The sequence below is a fragment of the Megalobrama amblycephala genome, linkage group LG6, assembly GCF_018812025.1.
Source record: "Megalobrama amblycephala isolate DHTTF-2021 linkage group LG6, ASM1881202v1, whole genome shotgun sequence".
Lineage (NCBI taxonomy): Eukaryota > Metazoa > Chordata > Actinopteri > Cypriniformes > Xenocyprididae > Megalobrama > Megalobrama amblycephala.
Window position 1 is genome coordinate 12,300,295 of NC_063049.1, and position 26,610 is coordinate 12,326,904.

The 26,610-nt window shown below is 36.7% G+C and overlaps 1 protein-coding gene across 2 annotated transcripts in view; it reads left to right on the forward strand.

Annotated features, from left to right (window-relative positions):
• The window catches only part of epha3 (eph receptor A3), a 131,693-nt gene that overhangs the window by 62,800 nt on the left and 42,283 nt on the right, over positions 1 to 26,610 (forward strand). For both annotated transcript variants that reach the window (XM_048192947.1, XM_048192946.1), the window contains exons 4-6: positions 2,252 to 2,407; positions 8,590 to 8,925; positions 18,931 to 19,055. In XM_048192947.1, the coding sequence (XP_048048904.1) occupies positions 2,252 to 2,407; positions 8,590 to 8,925; positions 18,931 to 19,055 (617 nt within the window). The remainder of the gene's footprint in view (positions 1 to 2,251; positions 2,408 to 8,589; positions 8,926 to 18,930; positions 19,056 to 26,610) is intronic.

A 26,610-nucleotide genomic window follows, 5' to 3' on the forward strand; every position in this document is an offset into this window, starting at 1 on the left:
GTGTGAGCCCTAGTAATTAGCCAGCTCATCATGATTTTCCCTCTTCATTATGGGTAATGGAATGGGATTCTCATGAATAGGGATGGATGAACTGATGAGTACACTTTAATAGCAGAGATTTTTTTTTAAATTTGCATAATTCATGAAACAGCCACTGAATATGACATTAAAGGAGCCTTTAAAAGTATTTTTAAACATACTTTATCACATATCTATGACTTTAGCCTCCCAAATTTGTCTCCTCCCTGAGGAAAATAGATTTCACAGTTATATTTCAGTCAAACTTAAACTTCAAACTTTAAACATAAGAATGTTCCTCCTAAAATTCCTGAGAATAGGACTACTAGTCATGTTGTTTTGAAAAATGTATTCCATATTCAAGAAAGGTTTCATTCAAAAATGTGACGTGGTCTAACCATTAAGTAAAACATAACATTCAACGTACAGAACACATCTAATGTATACATCTTATATATACTTTAATATCACACCACATGACATTTTACAACCTGAACTAACTTTGCTGTTATAAAAGGTTGTTTTAAGAGCATCATAGTACATAACATGTAGCCCTGTCATACACCCGGCACAATGCAACATCAGATGTGACGCAAATGTTTTTTTGCTAGTTTCAGCCCGACACAGTTACCATTTTCACGTCCAGCGCCACTTTGTTTAAATGGCAAATGCATTCGCGGCCATATATTCACCCATCGGCACACTGGTCTGAAAACGAGGCGTATTCAGGTGCATTGTTGGCGCGTTGCTATTTTGAGGCAATAGCAAATGGATTTTAAAGGGAATGGGTTATGTGATTCTGACTGGTTTATTGCACATTACGCCCAAAACACAATCATGACTCATTAAGAGACTAGGTACTACTCTTTTGGACCATTTAATTGGTCGTTAAACTAGCAAACGTTTCAGACACGCCCTAAGTGCATCAGCGCCATGCGCTTCAGACCATGTGCTTAGATCTTTAAAATAGGGCCTGCAGTCTTTTGTCATATATAGTTAAAAAGGTCTCAATTACTAGAATACAAAAAAACATCTATCAAACATCTATCATGACCAAACTATGAAATATTTGTATAAAAAGTCGCCACCAACGTCCGTGTAAACAGTTAGCGCCTCGGTTTGCCTTGTAACACGAAGCATTTGTAAACCATTGTAAATCATTTTAACATCTTTATTTAGAGCAGGTTGTCTCGATTCAAATGAGCCCACACAACATAACATGATGCCTAAACCTTGAGAAAATCCTCATGGAGCGATGTGACATGCTGCTTTGCTAAAGCACTAACACTTCCAGTATCTGATCACGTTGCAATGATAATTCAGTGTTTTCCAACAATTTTCCAACATTTCCAGCGTTCCAATTTGAGATTTCTCAGGTATGGTGTGTAGGTGTAGAGACTAATTGGACACTGTTTCAGAGCTGGAGCACGCTTGATTTGAATTGATCGCTCAGATTGACAGATCTCGATTTACCATACACCCTAGAATACAGCTAAAACAGTACTGGAAGATCATGACACATCAACCAGGATCATATTACTTGTTACTTATTTTATGTAATTATAAATATGTTTGTTTTATTGTAGCATTTACACATGTAAGCAGTTATTTATTCTTCATTATGACACTTTAGGACAATTATATTACTCTGACACTTAATTAAAAATCTAAAAAAGAAATAGAAAATAGAAAATGTGTATTCAAGTCATTTTATATATAAATTCCATTTTATGCATTTCTGAACAAATTACATCTGAACAAGTAGAGGCATATAGTATGAAACAATACAGTGAATTTGAATAGCACAGCTTAGATAATTTATTCATAAAATTTAATGAGAAACGTTTGAGTTCATAATTGAGACTTTAGACTGTGATATCTTTGCAAATCTGAACAAAGTTGTAGACATCGTTGAGAAGCAGTCTCCATTTGCTCTCCATGTAATCTTGTTGCCGCCTAGAAACAATATTTCTTTCCTATGAGGTCATAACGCACTCGCATATGCGTGTGGCCGACCGTACGCACATCTCAGCGCTGTTGGTACAGCTATTAGTTTGTTTAAGTCCATGCAGATGATTAAATGTCTTTCCATTGTGTCCGCCGATGCATATGGTCATGTGAAATGATTCGCTCCATTAAAAGTGGCAGCATAGTAATGGGGTAATGAATGGTCCTGTTGGCTAGAGTCTCACAGCATCCTAATTTGTCTTCCCTCTTGTTGTTGTCTCCACAGCCTGCCGGCCCGGCTTTTATAAGGCCTCCTCTGGTAACGTCAAGTGCTCCAAGTGTCCTCCGCACAGCTACACGCACCAGGAGGGCTCCGTCCACTGCGGCTGCGAGAAAAACTACTTCCGCGCGGAAGAAGATCCCGCATCTATGGCCTGTTCCCGTAAGTGTTGCTAACCTACATAAGTACATTTTCTCTAGATTCTGTAGGTTTAACTTCACATTTAAAGTGATAGTTCACCCTAAAAAAAGAAATTTCTGTCATCATTTACTCACTCTTGTGTCATTGCAAATCTGTGGTACTTCCTTCTGTGGAACACACACTCAGAAAAGATATTTTAAACAGTTTCAGTTTCCATTGACTTCCAATGAGTCAATGGAAACCGAAACATTTTGGTTATCAACATTCTTCAAAATGTCTTTTTTCATTTCAAAAGAAGATATTTTGATGAATGTTGATAACCAAACATAACCAATGTTTCCCATTGTATTTTTTGCCAATGGAAGTCAATGGAAAGCTAAACTGTTTAGTTACCAGCATCCTTCAAAATATCTTGTGTAGTATTTTGTGTTATAAGCAGAAGAGAGAAAATGACAGAATTTGGAAAATGGATGGAAAATAACAAAATATCCACAAGCAGTTACAAGTTATGTTATTATACAGATAACTATTTATGTTACTTGAAGCAGCGTTCCTATTTGCCCTCAGAAGCGCCGGAGCTTTTTGAAGGATGATGTTTGTTCAAGGATTGATGAATTTGTGTTGGCTCATTCTGACAAAGCTTCCGATACCCCCTCTGCGGCCTTCAAGCTATCCCACAGAGAATAGTCCGTGTTTGCTTATTTTTAACCGTTTCAACCGATGGGCCTCCTCAGGTTTGCGCAGCGGAGCAAGCTCACCCATTCTCTTTTATGGAGAAGCACGCAGATGGTAGACAGATGCATGCAGCGACTGCCAAGCATTCCCAAAACACATTATCCATAAATCATTGCATTGCTATCAGTGCTGATTCATATCACATAAAACCACCAAGAGCCTTATTGAATTCTGCGGCCAAGTTTAATAGGGTGTATCTTACGTGACATCCGAAGTAGTCAGCACGTCGGATCATACCACGCTCATGCGAGTCGCATTTTGTTTTGGCTGTCAGAAGCAATACTGAGTCTTCATCTCCACTTTAGCACTCATTGCCAATGTTAGTTTAAGACTTTGATGGGTACAGTGAGAGGAAACGTGCTTGAACAGAGTGTGTGACTTTAATTTCTCCACTTCATACTGTCATAGCCCTCGAGTTTATACATTTATCTTGATAGAATCTGCTCAGATGCAGGCAGTGGAACAGATACGCTTTAAGTGCAGCTCTGAGAGCGGAACTGCAATTAAAAGAAGACGATGCACGATATTATCTGAAATAATTGCGGAAGGTCAATTTGAGTTCTTCAGAGATGGTTTTTCTCACTGTTTTGACTGTATTCAGGTCATGGCTGTATTATACGCACAGTTATTCCGTGAATTATTGCTTTGTAAAATTTACAGTTTATGTTGCATTCTATGTTGTGTCAGTGAAGGTCGGCATTTAATCACTGTTGAACGTTTCAAAGGCATACATATTTATGCCTGTTTTTAGTACGTATAAATGGACTTGTTTATTTCTGCCTGTCTCCTTTTTTATTACCTCATAAAGGCGATATTCTGCAGCGTAAATCCTTGACGTGAGGAAAATGCCAATACTGGACATGTTATATAATTGTACCACTTATCAAAAGCGATGCAAACATCTCCCATATGTCATGGAGAGAATTTCATGGGTTTGTCATGTTGTGATGGTGATTGTTCAGGTCCACTTTAATATGAAGGCTGTAGTCACACTTCCGCGAGCTGCTTGTCAGACTGAACTGTCTGTGTAACGGATGGCTTACCCTGGCACACCTCACATCCTCCCGTTAACAGCCGAGCCAGTCTGTTAACATTACCTGCTCACTGTGATTTCTATTAAATGTCAGGATCAAAGGACGCCTTTCTCTGGCAAAGATGTTACCTAGTGACATATAACTACTTTTTCCTCCATCCTATAAAAAGAGACTTTGTTTTATGTAATGCATTTTTTTTTTATCTGTACTGGCACAGAAAGCCTCCTTTTTTATAATACTCATTTTTTATATGAAGGAAAGATCAGGGATGAGTTGTAAAATTGAAAGTCCACTATAATTTAAAATAGTAAAAGGGGTTGTTCAACCAAATATGAAAATTTTGTCATCATTTACTTACTCGTTATTTAGATTTGATTTGATTTCATCTATATTGCTATTTCTCAAAATTATTATTAATAGTTTTAGGTAATAACCTCATTGCTGCTCTTTGTAAAATTAAAGCGTCTGGTGATTCACAGGGCCAGGCTCCAAAAAAGGACAAAAAAGTAGTCTGTTTTCAACCAAGGATTCAATCAGATTTTCAAATATAGAAGAAATATAGTATTTGGGGGGCCTTCAGATATTGTGTTTTATAGTAAGGGGCTTTCAAATTAAAGAGGTTGAGAACCATTGGTAATTAAACGATTAGTTCACTTTAAAATGAAAATTACCCCAAGATTTACTCACCCTTCAGGCCATCCTAGGTGTATATGACTTTCTTCTTTCTGATGAACACAATCAGAGTTATATTAATAAATATACTGACGAATCCAAGCTTTATAATGGCAGTGAATGGGGTCTACAAGTTTGAAGCTCAAGAAAGTGCTTCCATACATCATAAACATACTCCACACAGCTCCGGGGCGTTAATAAAGGTCTTCTGAAGCGCAGCGATATATTTGTTTAAATAAGTTGAATATGGAAGGCGTAGGACATAGTGTAAGCGTTTTGAACTGCAAGAGGCGTCACACTTTCTTCGTAAGTTGAATACGGAAGGCGGTCTGGCAGAAGCTAGATATTTTACATTTACATTTACATTTACATTTAGTCATTTAGCAGATGCTTTTATCCAAAGCGACTTACAAATGAGAACAGTACAATCAATCAAATCAACATGAGAACAACAGTATGTAAGTGCTGTGTGAAGTCACAGTTATGACAGTAAAGTGCTCGTAGCAAGGTTTTTTTTTTTTTTTTTTTTAATACACAAATAGATGGAATGAAGATAGAAATCAAGGTAAGTGCTATTTTACTTTATAGTGTCTTAAATATGGATATTTTTCTTACATAAATACATCGCTTTACTTCAGAAGGCCTTTATTAACCCTCCGGTGCCATGTGGAGTATGTTTATGATGTATGGATGCACTTTTTTGAGCTTCAAACTTATAGCCCCCATTCACCCCATTATAAATCTTGGACACGTTATGATATTTATTAGGATATAGGATATTTATTAATATAACTCCGATTGTGTTCATCAGAAAGAAGAAAGTCATATACATCTAGGATGGCTTGAGGGTGAGTAAATCATGGGGTAATTTTAATTTTAAAGTGAGCTAATCCTTTAATACTTATGTGGTATATTCTATGACTTTTAAAGTTATACCATAGTTACATGTGAGGACCAGACTGATATTTAAGACATTCACTTAAAGTCTTTCCCTCTGCAGGAGCTGGCAAATATGATTATAATTTATGAAATTACATTTTTGAGTGAATTATTCCTTAAGGATTTTTGCTCTTCTTTCTAAAAGTGCTTTTAAAAAAGCCAGTGTGGTGAATCCTGTATTTGACCTTGAAGCTAAACGTCTGATTTATTGTCATGTCAGAATCAAGGGAAAGCAACAGGGAGTGTTCTGGAATGTTCCAGAGCGAATTTGTGGGGGAGATTCCTTTGTGTAATGTTCTATTTCTTAATGTAGTATCAAATCCTATCTCTCCCCCACTTTCCTTCTCAGACAAAATGTCTGTCAAAATGATTCTCAGGTTCAAGAGGCAGAAAACCTTCTCTGAGCTCCAGGTCTTCAGTGTGTGAATTCATGTAAAATCAAACCAACCAAACATTGTGCTCTCAATTTCTTACTTTACCACCATCTTTAAGGCAGATCTAGGAGGAATTTTATTTAATAATACCCAGAGGTCAGATATTAAATTCTCAGAATATTCTAATTGTTATTTATTACAATCTGGCTTTGATCTGGTGTCCATCTCCTTACTTGAATCTGAGATTTCACTCTTGTACACATATATGGAGAAGTCGTCACTTGATTTGTAGGCCTGCTATTTCAATCAGTATAGAGCCCGCTGGCCACACTTCATACCCCATTTTTTTATCGGACAATCTTTAAAGTTAATATAACAATCCAGTGAGGACACTTCTGAACTCTGGAATAATTCTAGAGGCTTTGCCAGCATTTTAACAAGAGGAAGGACATGCCTGCCTAAATTCCGTATCCATCCATAACTGATGACTTTAACGATTAAACCCACACATTTTAAAGTAAACGTACTTCACCAGAGGGATGTTTTATTGCTCTTTCATAGCTCATGAGATTTAATGGAGTTCTCAGTTGTGTTTCATTTAAGTATAAACTTTGTCCCAGATGTTTCTCCTGTCATCCCTTAGGAAAAGAGACAAAATGAGACAGTGGCTTTTTTTTTTTTTTTTTACATGAAAATGTTAATGAACAATACAATAAATGAATGTCTCCATTTAAAGTTGGCATGAAACGGAAGTTGCAATAGTCTTGCTTCCCTATTGTGACATGCACTGTATTGCGAAAAGTTTTGGGACGCCTGCCTTTACATGCACATTAACTTTAATGACATCCCATTATTAATCCATAGGTTTTAATATGGAGTTGGCCCACCCTTTGCAGATATTACAGCTTCAACTCTTCTGGGAAGGCTTTCCACAAGGTTTAGGAGTGTGTTTATGGGAATGTTTGACCATTCTTCTAGAAGCACATTTGTGAGGTCAGGCAGTGATGTTGGCGAGAAGGCCTGGCTCGCAGTCTCCGCTTCATCCTAAAGGTGTTCTGTCGGGTTGAGGTCAGGACTCTGTGCAGGCCAGTCAAGTTCCTCCACACCAAACTCGCTCATCCATGGACCTTGCTTTGTGCACTGGTGCGCAGTCATGTTGGAACAGGAAGGGGCCATCCCCAAACTGTTCCCACAAAGTTTGGAGAATGAAATTGTCTAAAATGTCTTGGTATGCTGAAGCATTAAGAGTTCCTTTCAATGGAACTAAGGGGCCAAGCCCAACCCCTGAAAACAAACCCACACCATAATCCCCTCTCCACCAAACATTACACTTGGCAAAATGCAGTCAGGCAAGTACCATTCTCCTGGCAACCGCCAAACCCAGACTCATTCATCGGATTGACAGAGAAGCATGATTCATCACTCCAGAGAACACATCTCCACTGCACTAGAGTCCAGTGGCGGCGTGCTTTACACCACTGCATCCGACGCTTTCCATTGCACTTTATGATGTAAGGCTTGGATGCAGCTGCTCGGACATGGAAACCCATTCCATGAAGCTCTCTACGCACTATTCTTGAGCTAATCTGAGGTTTGTCGCTACTGACTCTGCAGAAAGTTGGCGACTTCTGCGCACTGTGCGCCTCAGCATGAGCTGACCCCGCTCTGTAATTTTACATGGCCTACCACTTTGTGGCTGAGTTTCTGTTGTTCCCAATTGCTTCCACTTTGATACCACTAACAGTTGACCGTGGAATATTTAGTAGTAAGGAAATTTCACGAATGGACTTATTGCACAGGTGGCAACCTATCACGGTACCACATTTTAATTCACTGAGCTCCTGAGAGCGACCCATTCTTTCACAAATGTTTGTAGAAACAGTCTGCATGCCTAGGTGCTTGATTTTATACCATGTGGCCATGGAAGTGATTGGAACACCTGAATTCAATGATTTGGAGGGGTGTCCCAATACTTTTGGCAATATAGCGTATATCCAAGTAAAGCGGCTTATCAAACAAAAAAAAAATATGGGGCGGGACTTGATTTTGTCCATTGACTGGAATTGATTGGATCATTTTGGTTGGATCATTGTCATTGGCTATTGCTGTGATTTCACATGAGTGACAGGTTGTCCCACCCTCGTCAGAGAAGAGGCAAGAAGGAGGGGAGGTTATTTTATTTAAAGATTACATGGGCACATGACAGTTTGCATGGATAAATCATTTATAATAAACACCACAATATTCCATAAAAAAATAAGAATTGTCAGTTTTGATTTCATGGTGACTTTAATCGCTTTAAGTTTAGATGGCTTCCATAATTGGTTCACAGTGTCAGTGTTGGATATGCATTTCAGTACAGCACAAATAGATTTTAATTGTGTTGTACTATATATTTATAGCTTGATAAAAACGATGCGTAAATATATCATATATCTTTTTTCCACAGGACCCCCATCTGCCCCACGCAATGTGATCTCTGCCATTAATGAGACTTCAGTGATTCTAGACTGGAACTGGCCGGCTGACAGTGGAGGCAGGAAGGACGTGACATTTAACGTAGTCTGTAAGCGATGTTGGCCGGGTCCCAGACAATGCGAACCCTGCAGAGGGGCTGTGCGCTTCCTGCCCCGTGCCTCTGGCCTCACTAACACGACAGTAACCGTGGCAGACCTCCTGGCACATACCAACTACACCTTTGAGATTGAGGCCCAAAACGGAGTGTCCTCTCAGGCCCCCACGATCCGCCAATATGCTGCTGTCACCATTACTACCAACCAAGCAGGTGAGTCTCTCATCCTAGCTGATCTTATTGTTAAAGGAATAGTTCAGTTCACAAATCTTCTGTCATCATGTTGTTATGAACCCATATGATGTTCTCTCGGCCGTGAAATACAAAACACAAAAGCTTCAAAATGACAAAAAGCATCCTAAATGTATTATAAAACTCCATAAGTATTAGGTCCATATGATTCCAGCGCTGTACTCCAAGTCTTCTGAAGCCATACTTTTGTGTGAGGAAAGGAATTAAATACATATATTTTTAAATCAGTATCAATGGTGTTTTACCGCAAATGGCATCAATTTGTCATTGTTTCAATACTTTTGTCATTACATATAGCAGGGGTGTCTAAACCTGCACCTGGAGAGCAACTGTCCTGCAGAATTTAGCTCCAACTTGCCTCAACACACCTGCCTGCAAGTTTCTAGTATGCCTAGTAAGACCTTTGTTGCGTCCGAAATCGCATACTGTCTGAATAGGCACTACATTTGATTTTTAACTTACTTCGTGACTGTTCAAAAAGTATGTTCTATATAGTATGAATATGGGTCGTATGAATGACATTACGAATGTACTACATCCGCCATATTGTTACTGTCACGTCATATCGTAGAGGTTCAGAACAACATGAGAATGAATGTGTGAACTATCCGTTTAATTCTAACAGGTCTTCTAATGGGATATTAACACAATATTCCCATGAATTACACTTCATTCAAAGCCATGTCTTAAAAGAAAAATGTATTCAAAGATTTCCATTGATTGAGTGAAATGTTTCAATGGTTCCCCAAGATCGTATTCACATGACAATTCAATTTCCTCTCTGCGATGTGCAGCAAAGCTCAAAATTCCATTTGGACGGAAGAAAAGAACTATTTAATGCCTCCGCAAGCCTATTGCTCACCCCGCTATCACAGCTGTCTGTGAACATATCATTCTGCAGGTGCTGGCCTCTAGTACGGCTGACTGAGGGTCACGACTCCTCAGGTTACTAAAGCAGAGGGATGCTGAACGGCAGGCCATCTGCCTCTCATTCCATGCAAGCTTCCTTTGTGAAGACTAGTGTTTCTGTTCTTTAGCCCTGTGGGGCTCAGGCCACTGTCAGTTCAGTGCTGTCTGTGGAGTGATAGGTACAGGTTCTGCCGGATGATTTAGAGTAGGCTTTGGTCCACAGCTTACAGGCTTTGGGGTCTGGTGTCATGAAATAGTAGGCAGAAGACTACTTGGACTACTAGAGGTTCAAAGGCTAGGGATTGATAGTTTTGCACCCTTTTACCAGAGGGAGCAGTTGACTTTGCCTGAGACCTCATAAAATCCTTACCGTCATTGTGAGAGGACTGCGATTTCACTCAGTAGATCTTTCATCTTCTGTCGTAGAGCAGATGCTGATTTATCTGTGAAGAAAGGCATCTTCTTTCAGAATGATACAGCGCTACAGGGCTAAATGTACTGACCATCAATGCTACATTGTATTCCCTGAACATTCATGTTTTCTTCAATATTTTCAGTATTTGTTGGTCGTTCCTGTTATGCAGTGCCTTTAAAATTCTGTAACTTTTGAAAATTAATATAAGCCAGACATTCAGACTTTAACTACAGTAAATCATTAAATCCTATTAAATGTTAATAATTAAAGAAAATGCGTAATGACTAACTAAAACTGTATACCTTTATTCAGCAATGATGCATTAAATTGATCAAATAAGACTATTAAGACATTTATGATGTTACAAAATATAATGTAATCACAGGAATAAGTTACATTTTAAAATATATTGAAATAGAAAACAGTTATTTTAAATTGTAATGATATTTCACAATTATTACAGTTTTTCTTTATTTTTGATAAAATAAATGCAGCTTTGGTGAACATAAGAGACTTCTATCAAAACTTTGTTCAAAAGCTTTTGAATTATAGTGTGTATTGTTCATTTGATAACACTTTACAATAAGGTTTAATTAGTGAACATTAGTTAATTCATTAACTAACATGAACTAACCATGAGCAATAAGTTCATCTGTTACTGTATTAATGTTAATTTTTGTTAACATTAGTTAATAAAAAATACAGCAGTTCATTGTTTGTTCATATTAGTTCACAGTGCATTCACTAATGTTAACAAATACAACTTTTTATTTTAATAATGTATTAGTAAATTTTGAAATTAACATTAACAAAGATTAATAAATGCTGTAGAAGGGCAGTTCATTATTATTTCATGTTAACTAAAGTAGTTAATGGTAACAATTTAGTTTAGGGAACACATATAAACTACTATGACTTTTCCCTCAATAAACTAACAGTTAGTAAGATAGCTGTTAAGTTTAGGTATTGGTTAGGATTAAGAATATAGAATAAGATTATGCAGAATAAGGCATTAATATGTGCTTAATAAAAGTACTAATAAATAGCCAATATTCTAGTAATATGAATGCCAATAACGAAAAACATACCAAAAAACGTAAAACAAAGTTTTACCTAGTTAACTAATGTTAACTAATGAACTTTATTGTAAAGTGTTACCATTCATTTAGTCATTACTCATTTTCTGCCATTTTTGACATTATAGGGTTTTGGAAAACACTGGATATATTTATTGTAAACTAAACCAACTTTGCAATTGCAATAATAATAATAATAATAATTTATCAAAATTCATCAAATTGTTATGTATATTTGAGCTTTTGTTTTCCCACACAAATAATTTTAGTCCTGGAGGATGACAACATTAAGAAACTGGCTTTTGGAATGTTACAAAAAATTAAAAGGATGGAAAGTGATATTAAGGACACTGGAAAAATCACAAAAAAAAAAAAAAAAAAAAAAAAAACATTATTCCTTGAATTAAGCAACATTTCACTTAGAGAAGAGAAAAAAATGAAGCAATAAAAACTGAAATAATTGTTCATATATTACTAATATTAATACATTATATTAATGTACACGTTTAGTGCATAGCACCTGAAAAAAATCTGGGTTTGATATTTTTCCAATATATAAAGACATACAGAAGATGAGGTCGTCATAATGTATTGCAGTGTTGGAATGACCCTGACCATAAGCACCAGATTTTTTTTTTTTTTTTTTTTTTTTTTTTTTTTTGTGTTGCTAGGTCACAGCTCCATTAAAGGTGTGTTTTTTTTCCTCAGACAAGGATTTCAGGTGACAGATTTGTGGCCCCTCAGAACGATGGGCAGTAAATATGGATTTTACGCTTCTCTCCCTAGTCCTTCAGTGCTGTCTCGGAGGAACATTTTAAAAACCTTAAATTGCATCCTTTTTATGTTTTTATTTTCGCATATTAAGGTCATTTGTTTTAGTTATTGTCGGTTGCTTTCCATATCCTTTCTACTCTCTAACAATTTATTAATCCCATTAGACATACACACTCCCACTCACAATTCTCACTTGCTTTCAAATGACACAGTACAAAGAAGCATAGCTTGACGTAGGCGCTCTAGTTTAATGGTATTCATTTCCGAGCAAAGAGACTGCACTACGCCCTCACTTTCTGTCTTTTCAGTTCAGTTTTTTAGTTCGGGCTGTTTCAGAAACCAAACCCTGGAAGATCGTGACCTCTCTCCGTTCTTCTCTACTCTTACTCTTAGACAAGTAATCCAGCTTCCTTTACTGTCCTATAAAACACAGCCAGAACATGGAGATGGATGTGTGAACGGCCAATCCAGTGAGTCTGGCCTGCAGAGAGCACATTTACGAGGGGCTCAGAGGGTTGTCAGTGCAGCCCAATCCATCTAAACAGAGCCAGTGTGTGCTCCGCAGCCCAAGGGAGACAGAACACGTAAGCTGCCCTCCATGTCAGGATGGTGCTCTCTGCTTGGCTCTCAACCTCATCAGAGCTGTAAAACATTTGTGCTTAGACCTGACTGTTCTGCCTTTTTAACAGGCCGATTCACCCAGGTCAGGGCAGCAGAGATTTTCAGCAAAGACAAACAAAGCCAGAGGAGCATGCAACAATGTTCAGTTTGGACTTAGTAGTATTTTGACAAGTAAATTGGAAGAAAAAAAATATACAAATATAAGATATAACAGCTATAAATCAGTATTTTGCACTATTTTTTTAAAATTAATTTATTAATAATTATTAATTAACTCTCAAGATCATATACTGATCATATACTGTAGGGACCTCTCTCCATCTCACAAAATTAAATCAGATTTTGTACCTCATATTTTTGTTTGGTGGCTTAATGCAAGGAATATTCCCTATACACAACCATTGAAAAGTTTAGGGTCAGTAAGACTTTTTTTTTAATAAGAAAGGAATACATATATTCATGCAGCAAGGATGCATTAAATTGTCAAAACGTTTAAATTGTCACAAAAGATTTCTATTTCACATAAATGCTGTTCTTTTCTATTCATCAGAGTATCCTGAACAAAAAATATCACAGTTTCCACAAAAAATATTAAGCAACAACATTGATAATAAAAATAAATGTTTCTTGAGTAGCAAATCATCATATTAGAATGTGACATGTGATACTGAAGACTGTAACGATGCTGAAAATTCAGCTTTTCCAGTACAAGAATAAAATACATTTAAAAAGTATATTTTTAAAAAAAACTGTTATTTTAAATTGTTATAATATTTCACGGTATTACTGTTTTACTGTATTTTTGATCAGCTCAATACAGCCTTGGTGAGCAGAAGAGACTTTTTTCAAAACATTGAAAAATCTTACTGAACCAAATGTTATATACCCAATGTGTGTATATATATATATATATATATATATATATATATATATATATATATATATATATATATATATATATATATATATATATATATATTATTTTAATTAGGTATTATATTTATAATGAAAGTATTAGAAGACATTGAAGTCACAATGGACATTACCAGTCAGTTTATTTTTCATTAGAATTGCTCATGTAACATCAGAGAGGGTCAGATTATCATTCCAACAACTCGATTTAAACCATGAAATGTTGCAGTTACTCATAATGTTACTGGTCAACAGCCGAAGCCAATTTTTACTTCAGTTTGGCACTTGGCAGATGCTGATTTTGGACCTTGATCTGCATTGAAGTGTTTAGCTGGATCATGGCATTACAGAAGGTTTTCCATGACTCATTCATGCATTCCTGAAATACGTTGTTGCGGTTGCTTCTATTTGGAAAGGAGGGTCTAGCTCAGGCATGGGCACCCACATTAATGCCATGCCTCTGTCCCACATCTGCAGAGCCATGTGGAGGACATTTTGAGACCGTGTTCTGCAGCATGTCATGATCTCAACAGCACTTCACTAGGATTGTTTATAAATGCTTATGTCTCCACTGCAGCATACAGCATAAGAGAATAATCGCCAGCCACACCTGTAAATGTAGAGCTCTGAATGCAATCCTTTTCTGAGGTTGTGGGTTCAAGCAGAATGTAGCAGAACAGCAAGGTTCCTCCCTTCTGCAATTTTCGTAACTGAATATTCTTGCAGTATCCCACATACATAATCGTGTGGTTCTTTTTGCTGTTGCTTTCTTCTGGAAGGTTTGTGGGAACTGATGATTTCCTTTGGCTTTAAGTTAGAGGTGATCTGTTCACAAGGAGAAAGCCAAGACATATACACAGTTCCAAAACCTAGTGAACATCCTGTTGAAAGATCTGCTGCCGCACAATTAGCACTTCTCACTTGAAACACATAAGAGACTCAACTCACAATTGTTTTAAATGCAGTTTGGCATTAGCATGATGCTAAGCTAACAACTCAAAAATGAAAAATCATTAAAATACACAGTATTGGATAAAACAGTCAAATTATTTAATGTATTTTATCAATACGTACCACTATTGAATAAATTATATTCAACATTTCTTTCACTTCGTCCGCCATTTTAGTTTTTTTTTTTTTTTTTTTCAGTTAGCTTGTCGCAAATTGACGCCAATTCTGTGATTCACTCCATTGTTAATGGTACATGTATTGTTGGCTTAGAATTTGCTCAAAAGAAGGTACTGTATGTTAGACAGCAGAGTAATAATGCTGATGATGTTTTGAAGCTTTCATGTCTTTCATGTTCATCTGGGATTGCCACCCCTATGCCTTCATGTACTATTCCTTACATTACTGCACTAATATAGTCCACTGAATGACTGAATAAAAACCAGTGGGTGAATTCAGACACTGTGTGTGCCAAAAATGCTGCAATTCGGTGCGATGCTCACAGTGCATGGGTTTTCACTAGCGGCTATCTGTTGAGGGTATAATGTTTGTATACTTGTTATTGAGGTGCATTGTGGGATTCTTAATGTCTACTATGGTTCCTGATACCACTACAAATGGCTGTCCCCTCTAATACTGCACTATATAAAGGTATTGGGGGTGGTTTTACACCAGGGTTATTACATTTACATTTACATTTACATTTATTCATTTGGCAGACGCTTTTATCCAAAGCGACTTAAAAGTGAGGAATACAACAAGCGAGTCGTCATGACGAGGCAAATAGACAAGAAGTGCTCATAATACAAGTTATAGGCAGTGCTCAGATTATCCTAAGCTACATAAGTTTTTTTTTTTTTTTTTTAAGATGAGGTTAAGTGCTCACGAAAGAGATGGGTTATTAACGATAACTACTGTAAAACTAGAACAATAAAAATGTTTAGTTTAGCTTAAAGTACTAACAAGAATTAAGTAAACCAATAAATAAAATACTAAATACAACTTAATAAAAACTATAGAGAGATGTTAAAAACACACAACAAACTTACTAAAAATTTAACTAAAATTAAAGTGAAAACAGAAAATATAAAAAATAAAAACTAATTCATAATATTAACAAGAACTATAACTGTAGCAATGATACCAAAACAACACTGTTTCAGAGTGTGTGTGATGGACCCTACTTAGGCAGCTCACTTAATTTAAGAAACCATAAAGTTATAGCTCTTTACTGTCCCTATCATTTGGAAGGTTTGTTGGAACCAAGGCTGTTCTTGTGATTTTAAGACAAAGTCATTCTGTTCACACTGTGAACCCTGAGAAAGATACACAGTGTCAAATGAGCCTGCTGTCCAGACATTATAAATCATAGCTTCCATAAACTGTGGCCACTAAAACTTCAATAATACCTCCTCTATCAGAGTGCCGTAAGGAAGAGTGTTGTGTATGGGGGCTGCAAACTGAAACAGACTGTGCCCATCTGGATTCATTAACAAAGAGAAATCGACGAGGAACCCAAAAAAAAAAAAAAAGTTCCAAGGGAAAAGAAGCATTTCAAGACTGTATAATCACAATCAAGGAAAGCTTGAACATTTGAAAGAACAACATGTTTTTTCCTGTGGTCTAATAAAATTAAAACACAGGCAAGTCAGATGCCTCCATGGCCTCATTGCTAACTCACAATTACAGAGCTGTAAACTTGAAAAAGAACACGAGTGCCAGGCAGGAGGAGAGCTGGGCCAATCTCTGACTTGAATTACGATCACAGATTGTGACCATGTGAAGTGCCAGAGTGGAGGGAGACTTTTGAGCCGGATGCATGTAGCACAATTATAGATGTGCAAAACTATTTATTTAATAATTAAATAAAAGACTAATTGGTGGGTTACATAAAGTAAACAACTACAGTAGATGGCTAATATGTCTCAAGGATGCCTTGAATAATTAGTCTGGTTCACTTGACCCTGTTCAGATATGTTTCTTAGGGGAGTTGACATGAGAAAACAGCTAAAAGGAACACAATGGAAGAGTTTTGAGACACGTTTGTAGGCTACAAGTTAAAACTTCATATAGCCTCTTAAAAATGCAATGCTCATAGTGGGACCATCAAAAAAATAAACGTGATACAGTGGACATTAATTAAAAGGGTTGAATTTAAAGGGTCATGAAACCCCCCTGTTTTACCCTGGTCGTTCACACCTCTGAGCTGCAAAAATTCTGTTAAAATGGGAAAATGACAACAAACTCCCAAGCACAAGGGAGAAATGCGAAAGAATATTTGATAGGGCTAATAATAGGCTACTTTGATTACGTTTACGAGCACTGCAGTCTCAAAATCAGTCTTTTGTCTATTAGAATAATCGTGTCATCGCGTTCAGATAGGCTACACCACTGTATCAGTGTCCAGTTTGCACATATAATTCATTTGAAAAAGACTTGATGAAATATGTGTGCATAACTACACCGTGCTGGTTAATGTTTGGGGCAGGAGAATGTGTGAAATAAAAACTTTAAACACGGATACTTTATTCTGTATGAGCTATGTGTCACGTGGCTAGTGTTATTAAACTCATCGCGGAGCTCCGCGCTGAAACCGATCATATGCGCGCTCCCCGTGTATATCATAATAACAGTCGTATTTTTCATGTGTTCGTATTCAAACTCCAGTTCTGACCGCATCGCGAGCAAAATACAAACAACACGTGCTGCTATGCTGAAGGAAACAGCCTACGGCTCGCATGTTTGAACGCGGCTAGAGCAGGCAGAGGTGAATGAGCCGCACTTTTGTGACATTTCAATTATCCGCTGTAATGCGATCTCATGCGAACATATTTTCCATTTGTGCTGGTATATTACAGCAAAACAATCCACATGCACACAAACCTCTGCTCTGGTCGCGTCACAGGAAAAAAACATTGTGTTGTAGCACTGAGGAAACGAACACCAACGATATGTCTCAGAATGACAAGAGACCGAGGCGAGAGAAGTGATACTTCCTCATGCATAATACCGCAGTTATAATCTTATGCATACTACAGCGCAGTGATTGGATTAAATGAGCTTTATGTCATGAATATATGTCGAGAATCGCTCGAAACGGGCTACGTCAGTGTGTTCGACCATGCCCATACTTGGGCCGAAAGTACACGATTACGTCAGATTTTGTGTGTTGCTCTGACTCAGCTTTTCAAACCGGAAGACAGAAATCGCTCGGAAAAATGCAAAAATAACTATTTTCACTTATGAATAACATTAATGAGTACCTTTTATGTTTTCAATGATGTGCAGCCCATAAATATCTGTTTACGTCTCAAAAAAAGTGTTTTGGGGTTTCATGACCCTTTAAAGAATTTCGTTCCCTCCATTTGCTAAATCGTGCTTATGATTAACTATTTTGTTCCCTCGATTTACTAAATCGTGCTCCTGATTTACTATTTCGTGCTCCTGATTTACTATTGCGTTCCCTCGATTTACTAAATTGTGCGCACGATTTACTATTTTGTTCCCTCCATTTGCTAAATCGTGCTCACGATTTACTAATTCATTCCATCGATTTATTAAATCCGGAACACGATTTACTATTTCGTTCACTTGATATGCTAAATTTTTTGATTTACTGTTTTGTTCCCTAATTGAGGGAACGAATTATAAATCATGCGCACGATTTGTAAATCAAGGGAACAAATTAGTAAATTGTGCACACAATTTAGCCTACTATTTTTTTTTTCCTACATGTCATGTGAGGAGCTCTGCAAGTTTTTTTCTTCTTTCTTTTAAGAAATTAATTATCTTATTTAGCAAGGACACATTAAATTGATCAAAAGAGACAGTAAAGACATTTTGATAATATTTCACAGTATTACTGTAATATTTTGATCAAATAACAGCAGCCTTGGTGAGAGACTTATTTAAAAAAAAAATAAATAAATAAATATCTCCCAAATTTGAATCACATGACATTTGGGGGTCCTTGGGAAAAAATAAAAATAAAAAAAAATGTAAAAATCACTGAAAGAATGAGCCATGTCTCAAACTTTAAGGTATTCACTTGACACAACAGTGGCCACTGTTTGCAGGGACCAGCCGTTGCCCGATTACATCAATTTGTCTTTCAGTCCTCCACCTTTCCCAACTTTGAAACCGACCCCCAGTGGAGAGCAAACTCAATTAGGTCAACAGGAACCAGTTCACAGGATGCAAATTGTTGAATGAAAATGTCAGCTGAACTTCCTGTGACCTTAGGCGTTTTGTGATTGTGATACAGAGTGGAAACAGCTAATCTGTAATGTTTCTCTCCCTCTCTCTCTGCAGCTCCATCTGCAGTGACTGTCATCAGGAAGGACCGAACATCAAGAAACAGCATCTCACTGTCTTGGATGGAGCCAGAGAGACCCAATGGGATCATTTTGGACTACGAGGTCAAATACTATGAGAAGGTGGGGGCAGTTTAATTTTGACTCGCTGTGGGCACTCACTGCATTAACATTTTAATTTGAAGTCATCACTTTGTCCTTTTATTTGGCCTCGTTAGGAATCTTGGTCTAGAGTGCACATCCATATACCTGGGAGCATTTCAAGTCATTAGTTTATGTGGCTTAATTTGATTGTTCGAGGTGAAATAGAGTCTGGCTGCTCTGCTGAGAGATGTTTGCCTGAAATTAAATTTTTAACCAGGTACTAATGTTCTCTCTATTTTTCGTTTTTGCTAAGCAAAACCTATTTCTGTTGGACAGACCCTTCAGCCACCTGAACAGAATCATCCAACTGATCACTTTGATGTTCTTTACTATGAAACTCTATTAGAACTCTATAAACCAATGGCAAGGCCAGAAATTTTAAAGTGAGTGGACCAGTGTGAATAGGGTGGACCTCTCAAATGATATCATTTTACAATACAAACAATTTGACAATTACAATTAGTTAAATGTCATTTATTGTCAGCCAACAGTTTCATGAAAATAATAATCCATTCATTAAATAATATAACCAATGCACAGAATAAGAATAAATAAAGATAGATAATTATACGTGGAGCTTGTGTAAGGCTGGGTGAGGCTTAGTCTTTCCCTTGGTCATGGACTTGAGACTAGCGTGGAATTTTCTCACTCAAACCACTGCCTGATGCTGCTTCTGATTGCTTTTAGAGGGAAAAACTGCATAACTGCTGGTCTAGAATGAGTTTTCTCCGTAATAATAGCATATTGGCGATTTGGCAAGCGATCCTGTGCATATCTATTTGCATGTTCTGGAGAGCGTCAAAGTTTTCTATTTACTACATATTTTTATAGTGTTGAGCAGTGTAGCCAATCACAGACATGTCTGTTGATTTCTTGAGCACAGTGGCCAATCAGTGGTGTTTGAGTTAGAATCCACTCATCACTCAAAACTCATTGTGCAGTGCAGACAGCTTCATTCATTATAGCAGAACTTGGTGAGATGAGTGACAAGTTTTTAGTAGTTATAAAGGGGCCGCTCTTTGTGCACTTTCTAGGTGATATATAATCAATTCTGAATTTGAATAAAACTTTTGTTTTTCATATATTTTGTGTCTCATTTGATTGGGTGGACTAGCCGTCAATTTGAGTGGATCAGTGCTACCCTGGCCCTTATGTAGCCTCGCCACTGCTATATAATAACACTTAATAATGTAATAATGTAATAAACTGTTATATATTCTGTATAAAAATATCATATACATTTTTACAAATATAAAATAAAAAAACTATATAAAGCGTAGTTAATTTCCTCTTCGTTTTATACCATAAGTAATCTGATTTCATGATATCAATAATAGTTTTATTAACATTATACAATGATAATAACAGCAACAATTATAATAAAAAATTATTATTATTATTATGGTTGTTGTTAATAACATTAATATTATTAAATATAAAAAATTTATCAAAATAATAGTCAACTACTTGAATCACGCAGTCCACAATTTGATTATTAACTTTAGACAGTAGACAAATTGTGTGTCTGTCTAAATATATAAACTGTCTATATATCTATGGATGGATGGATGGATGGAAAAATGTGCAAAGAGCAAGACAGAAAATAATAATTAATTATATAATTATAATAATAATGCATGGCCTCCGTGGGCTTACAATTAATCAGCATTGTGTATTTATGCACACGATTTCTCATAGCTCCAGTTCCAAATTCAAAATAAGAAAATGCAGATGTACTCAGTTTAATTTGTGACTATTCTTTTTTTTTTTTTTTTTCCTCTATCCTTTCTGAGTCTGCCTTCTGCACAGATTTCTTTCAGCCTGTGTAGGAAGTGCACAGACAGTTTAGAGGAAACATTGCTTAGTAGTCACTGACCAGGTCAGTTCATTTTAAGCCTTCTTAACAATCTGTGAAAGTGCCAGATGATCTCGGCTTTGGTCTTGTAACACTGGAGGCACTGATCTAAACACCAACTGCCCATTAAAGCCCTTGTGGGCTGCAAGCCCATGCTTGCCCATCTAAAAAAAAAAAAAAAAAAGCCTTAACACAATCTCTCCTCTCCTGTCACAACCCACTCCGGTCGGGCCTTCCGCTGGTTTCCTACAGATGCCATATGATTAATGAGCCGTAGTCTTGATTGAGGGTCAGTATTGTTGTGCCACATCAGCACTGCTCTTTTAGGGTCAGTTTTCAGAGGGCTCTTTCATGCTGTCAGATCTTGTGATGTCTTCTGCTCCTAGGTGAAGTGGGTAACATCTCCCTCACTCTAAAGAAAGTGCGACTCTGGGTTTGGAACTTAACTGGGCCCTGACATTGTGGGAGACTCCTCTCCCGAACTGGCAGGGGATCTGAGGGTGTGAAAGAAAGCCCTAGAACAGTCTCCAATGGCAACCATCCAGAATTCTTCCCGCAGCAAAAACATTCCGTAGCTTTGTGGGTAAATGGCTTGACTGTATGACCACACAGAGACGCACATAGTGAAATTGTAGACAGGATTTGGTTGTCTCCAAGACATGGTTCATCTTCATCATGACAAAAAGGTCTTAAAAGTTCAAAATTGAAAGCTCATGCCAATATTGTAGACAAGCAGCTCATTTCAGTCTGCGCTTTCCATTTTCCAAATATTAGGGCTGAGTGATGTAGCAAAAAGAAAAATGATATCTAGATATTTATCAGCCTTCTGACTTTTGAGATTTGTGTGTTTACTTTGAGGTGGCTGATTTCAAATGAATTTCAATATATATATATATATATATATATATATATATATATATATATATATATATATATATATATATATTAAACACAGTTAAAATAAATCTTTAGAAAGATGTATGTTTAAGATTTTTATTTTTGTTTATTTTAAATTGTATGTGTTGACACAAATTTATTGAAAAGATTCATTAAAACCAACAGTTTAAACTGATTCATGCAAACACATGCTTTTTATGAAACTCAATGGCCCTAAAAAGTACATAATATGCACAGTGTTGCTTCATTTTATATTGCAGCAAAATAATTTCTGAATACCCAAATACAGTTTGGGGTCGGTAAGATTTTTAAAAGTATCTTATGCTCACCAAGGCTGCATATATTTTATTAAAAAATACAGTAAAACAGTAATATTGTAAAATATTATTACAAGTATTATCACAAGTATTTTCTTTTTCAATATATTAAAAAATGTAATTTATTCTTGTGATGCAAAGCTGATTTTTCAGCAGCCATTACTTCAGTCTTCATTGTTACATGATCAGAAGTTATTCTAATATGCTGAAACATATCTTCTTATTATTAATATTTTGAAAAAACAGTTGTGCTGCTTAATATTTTTAGTTGAAACGGTGATGATTTTATTTTTATTTTTTCAGGATTATTATTATGAATAGAACTTTCAAATGAACAGCATGAATGTGAAATCAAATTCTTTTTGTTACAACATAAAAGTCTTTACTGTCACTTTTGATCAATTTAATGTGTCATTTCTGAATAAAAGTATTTGTTTTTTTAATCATACTGACTCAAACTTTTGAACGGCACTATATTCTAAATTTTAAATATATCACCCAGTCGTAATGAAAGGATATTTTACAGTTAGCATTATCTGTTAAGTAATTTTGACAGGGCTCTCGGAGTTAACGGGGGATTTATTTCCAAACAGGGTTTATTACGGCCTCAGATTTACCGTATGAAGATTAACACTGAACAAAAAACAACTGTTATGTAACCTAAGCTTCTGCAGAATGAGCTAATAAGTTAGCCATAGAAACAGCTTGAACTACTTGAAGAAAGTTGGGCCTGCATGTTTCATCTGAATTTTTTGAACGGGCAAACTTTATAAGTTGACCTTTTGAGGAGTTACAAACTCAGAATGCGTTCAACATTTACAATAAATCCAAATATGCTGATATTGCTTTTCCATCTGCTGGAAAAAAATGAGTATGGTTAGATTCGCTGTACTGTGTGCTTCCTACAGAGGACCTTTGTGATGTGTCTTTCAGTGAGATCAGTGAGGCCCAAATCTCTGCCTGTGGAAATGCTTTCGCTTGGCCCTAAGCTCCTTATTTGCAAGCAAAAGGCAGCTCATCATGGGCCATTTTCTGGCATAGGTACACTCGGGGGCTCCTGAAATCCTCCATGTCTCATTTGACCCTGGGTGGCACAGTGTTCCCCGTTCACAATAAAATCTAGTCCTTCTCTCCATTGATTCCTGTTAATTACACAACCTTGTGAGGCATTGCTTCATCAGGCATAGCTGGAGTCGCCCAAATCCTACACAACTGCTGCTGCCATGTGGAAAAGCCAGGGACACCCTCGGTAAGGCCCTTGGTGCCCCTTGATCTAGGCTGGCAGAGGATAACAAGCCACCTTCACCCTCACAAAACACACATTGAGAAGGAAAGGGGGCCCCAAATCTTCTTACCGGATTCACTGACACACTGGCCGCAGACTTGAACATATAAACCTCATAAAAGAGAGCTAGAATCGCTAAGTGACTTTTCAAAGGAAATATGGCATCAACGGGCAGAGTTCAAAAACACCATGATGTTTACACTGCATAATGTTGTATAGCGCAAAATCAAACAAACTGCGCTTAATGGATTCTCAAAAAGGCATCGGGATGCGTGGTAACCGGAGTGATGCAGCTCCTGTGAGAAAGCGTCATCCAATCCGGAGGTCCAAAAGGTCCATGTTGCTTCACTTAAAATAAATCTCTTTTTGATTATATGCCAGAGGGGAAAAACTCTACTCTTTGTGTGTATATATCAAATTAACAATGCAATGAAGGGGGAAAGAGCCTTACAGTTCAAGCATCTCTAAATACTTGAGCGCTCTGGCTCATGTTTCCCTGACGTTACAGCATCCCGATCGCTCTTGTCTTTTTGGCAACACTTTGAAAGCGGCGTTTTTAATGTTCTTCATGCAAGTGAAACGGTTCACATTTTTTGATTATTTTGTCCGTTTATCGTATTGATCTCGCAGTGTATTTGAGAATGTTTATTTCTCCTCAAACTAAAATGGAGGGAATGCTTTGGAAAATCCATTTCATATTTACAGAATTTCTTCTTTAGCGGAGAGGAAGGCTGTAAGCCCAGATTGCAATATTTAGACTGTCAAAGTAGAACATGACAAGCATATTAAATTCCACCAATAGCGCACTTGTCGAAAAGTAACAATTGCACGCCTTGTCAAACCCCAGAGCTGGGAGGTGGCTGATGCGGACCTAGGACATATGGTAAGAATATATTTTTTGCAGCGAAAATTTAGACACACCTGTGTATGATTTCCATCTGATCACATGATGTCGTGAGCAGTGAACGGTGACAACCTGTGAGAAGATTTATGACTCAAACAGAGACGGATACAATACGACGCAAGGTATTGGTTTCGTCTTCCGTGGCAGAGTGAATTTATATTCGAGGCCTCCTCAAATCATAAAACCTGATGCGCTCCATTTGTGGCTTTGCATTCAGAGTCCAAAGATTTGAAATGGTTTCTGTGCTGCGTTCGGGAAAGAAGTAGAAATGATTGTCTTCAGATCCAGATCAAATGTGATGTTTGCATTAGTCACTGGGTTTCCACTAGAGTCCCGCTACATCATATGGATGTTTCTTTCCATCATGGGTTGTGTCAGTAGACGTCCTACCACATTTATAAAACTGCTAGATATACAGAAGAAATCACTTTTTACAAACAAACGTTCACTGGTGACACTAACAGGCTCTTTGGGCACCCCAGGAAAGAGCTGTTTTGGATTAGTTCTTCATTCAAAAAGTGCTGTATAATACCCCGTTTCCAAAATATTGCTGGAGATTTAGGCTTCTGTGGCTTATTATAGAAACGTCCTATCTTAATTCTTGACTTAAGATTTAAAAAAGGTCTATTTCCTTCCTGAAATTGCAGTGGTTGCTAAAAAGATATAGGATTCTGAGTTCTAATAATATCAACATTATCACACTGCAAAACTTCCAAAGCTCATCCGCACTGACAGATGTAAGGCCAAGTACAAGACCATCTATGATCTAACGCCGTCATCGCAGAACATGTGAATAAAAACCATGCAGTGCTGATAAAATATGGTTTTTCATTTGTTTTGAATGTTCTAAGTAACATGTTCAAATTAAACCAGCGGTCTGGTTTTGATTGTATAAGTCTGGTCAACGTCAAATATTATTACTTATGTGGTGAAATGTGTATTTAAGCAGTAAAGACGCATATTGCGTGTGCATATATGTTGATTTTATTTTATGCTTATCACATTTCTTAGGCTTTAGAAATGTTAAATAAATTTGAGGTACATTTAGCCAAATTATTTGAGTGACTTGGTCTTTTTTTTTTTTTTTTTTTTTTAATTAATACTATATTACTACTATGTAATAATCAATTTATAATTTTATATTGTATATTTATTACATAATTATAATTATACAATCATATATATACCAACAATCTATTAACATTAATCATAATTTCTCAAAATTAAAACACTTCCTTTCTATAGTTTGGGGTCTCATGTTCACCAAGGCTGCATTTATTTGATCAAAAAACATTGTAATATTGTGAAATATGATTATTTTCTGTTGTGATATTTTTTTATTCAAATATAATTTTAAATTTAATATTTATTATTTTCAGTGTCACATGATCCTTCAGAAATCATTCTGATGTGCTGATTTGCTCCTCCAGAAACATTTCTTATTATTATCAATGTTCAGAATGGTTGTGCTGCTTTTTTTTTCTTTTTTTTTTATAATAATGTAAAAGTCTTTTAATGTCACTTTTGATCACTTGGTAGTATCATCCATTTTACATCTGTTTTAGCACTTTAAAAGCCTTGTTTCTTGTCTATTTGCTATCACATTGTTATAAATGTGGCTGCACTTTTATTGCTGTTTTATTTGTTTCTGATTAGTGGATAAGCAGAGGATATTCAAAGAAATCCAGCGTATGTAACTGTACACTACATCTCTGATATAGTGACGTCTGACAATTATGGTCCATACCAGATCGCATCAAGAATCCTATTAGCATGTGTAGTCTAGACATGAAACCCAATAGAGCTTAATCTCTTACGTGTTTGCCAACCCTCGAAAAGATGCTCTCAAATCTCATTTGCCATTAATTAGTTCAGCATGGGGAAATTCAATATCTACAGTGTGGACAAGTGAGCTATTCTTAGAGGTCAACGATGGAGAAAAATGCAAATGAACTTTTGAAGTTTTGCCATAACACTAGCTATGACTGAAGACTGATAAGTTGGATGGATGAATGTGCTGGATAATACCGGCAAATGAGTGATCCCTCTGTTTGTGGGATGTTTTCCCTCTTTTCTGGACTCCTACAATAAACAACTGAAACCTCCACTTTTTCTCATTCAACTCTTGCCTCTTTTTCCAGTCAGAGAAACATCTGGAAACAATGGTTTGAAAGCAAAGACGCCCCATAAATCAGTTAGGGTTTTTTTTTTTTTTTTGCTTGTAGAGAGGATCAACGTACCACAGAAATCTTTAGGAAAGCCATAAAAATGTGAAA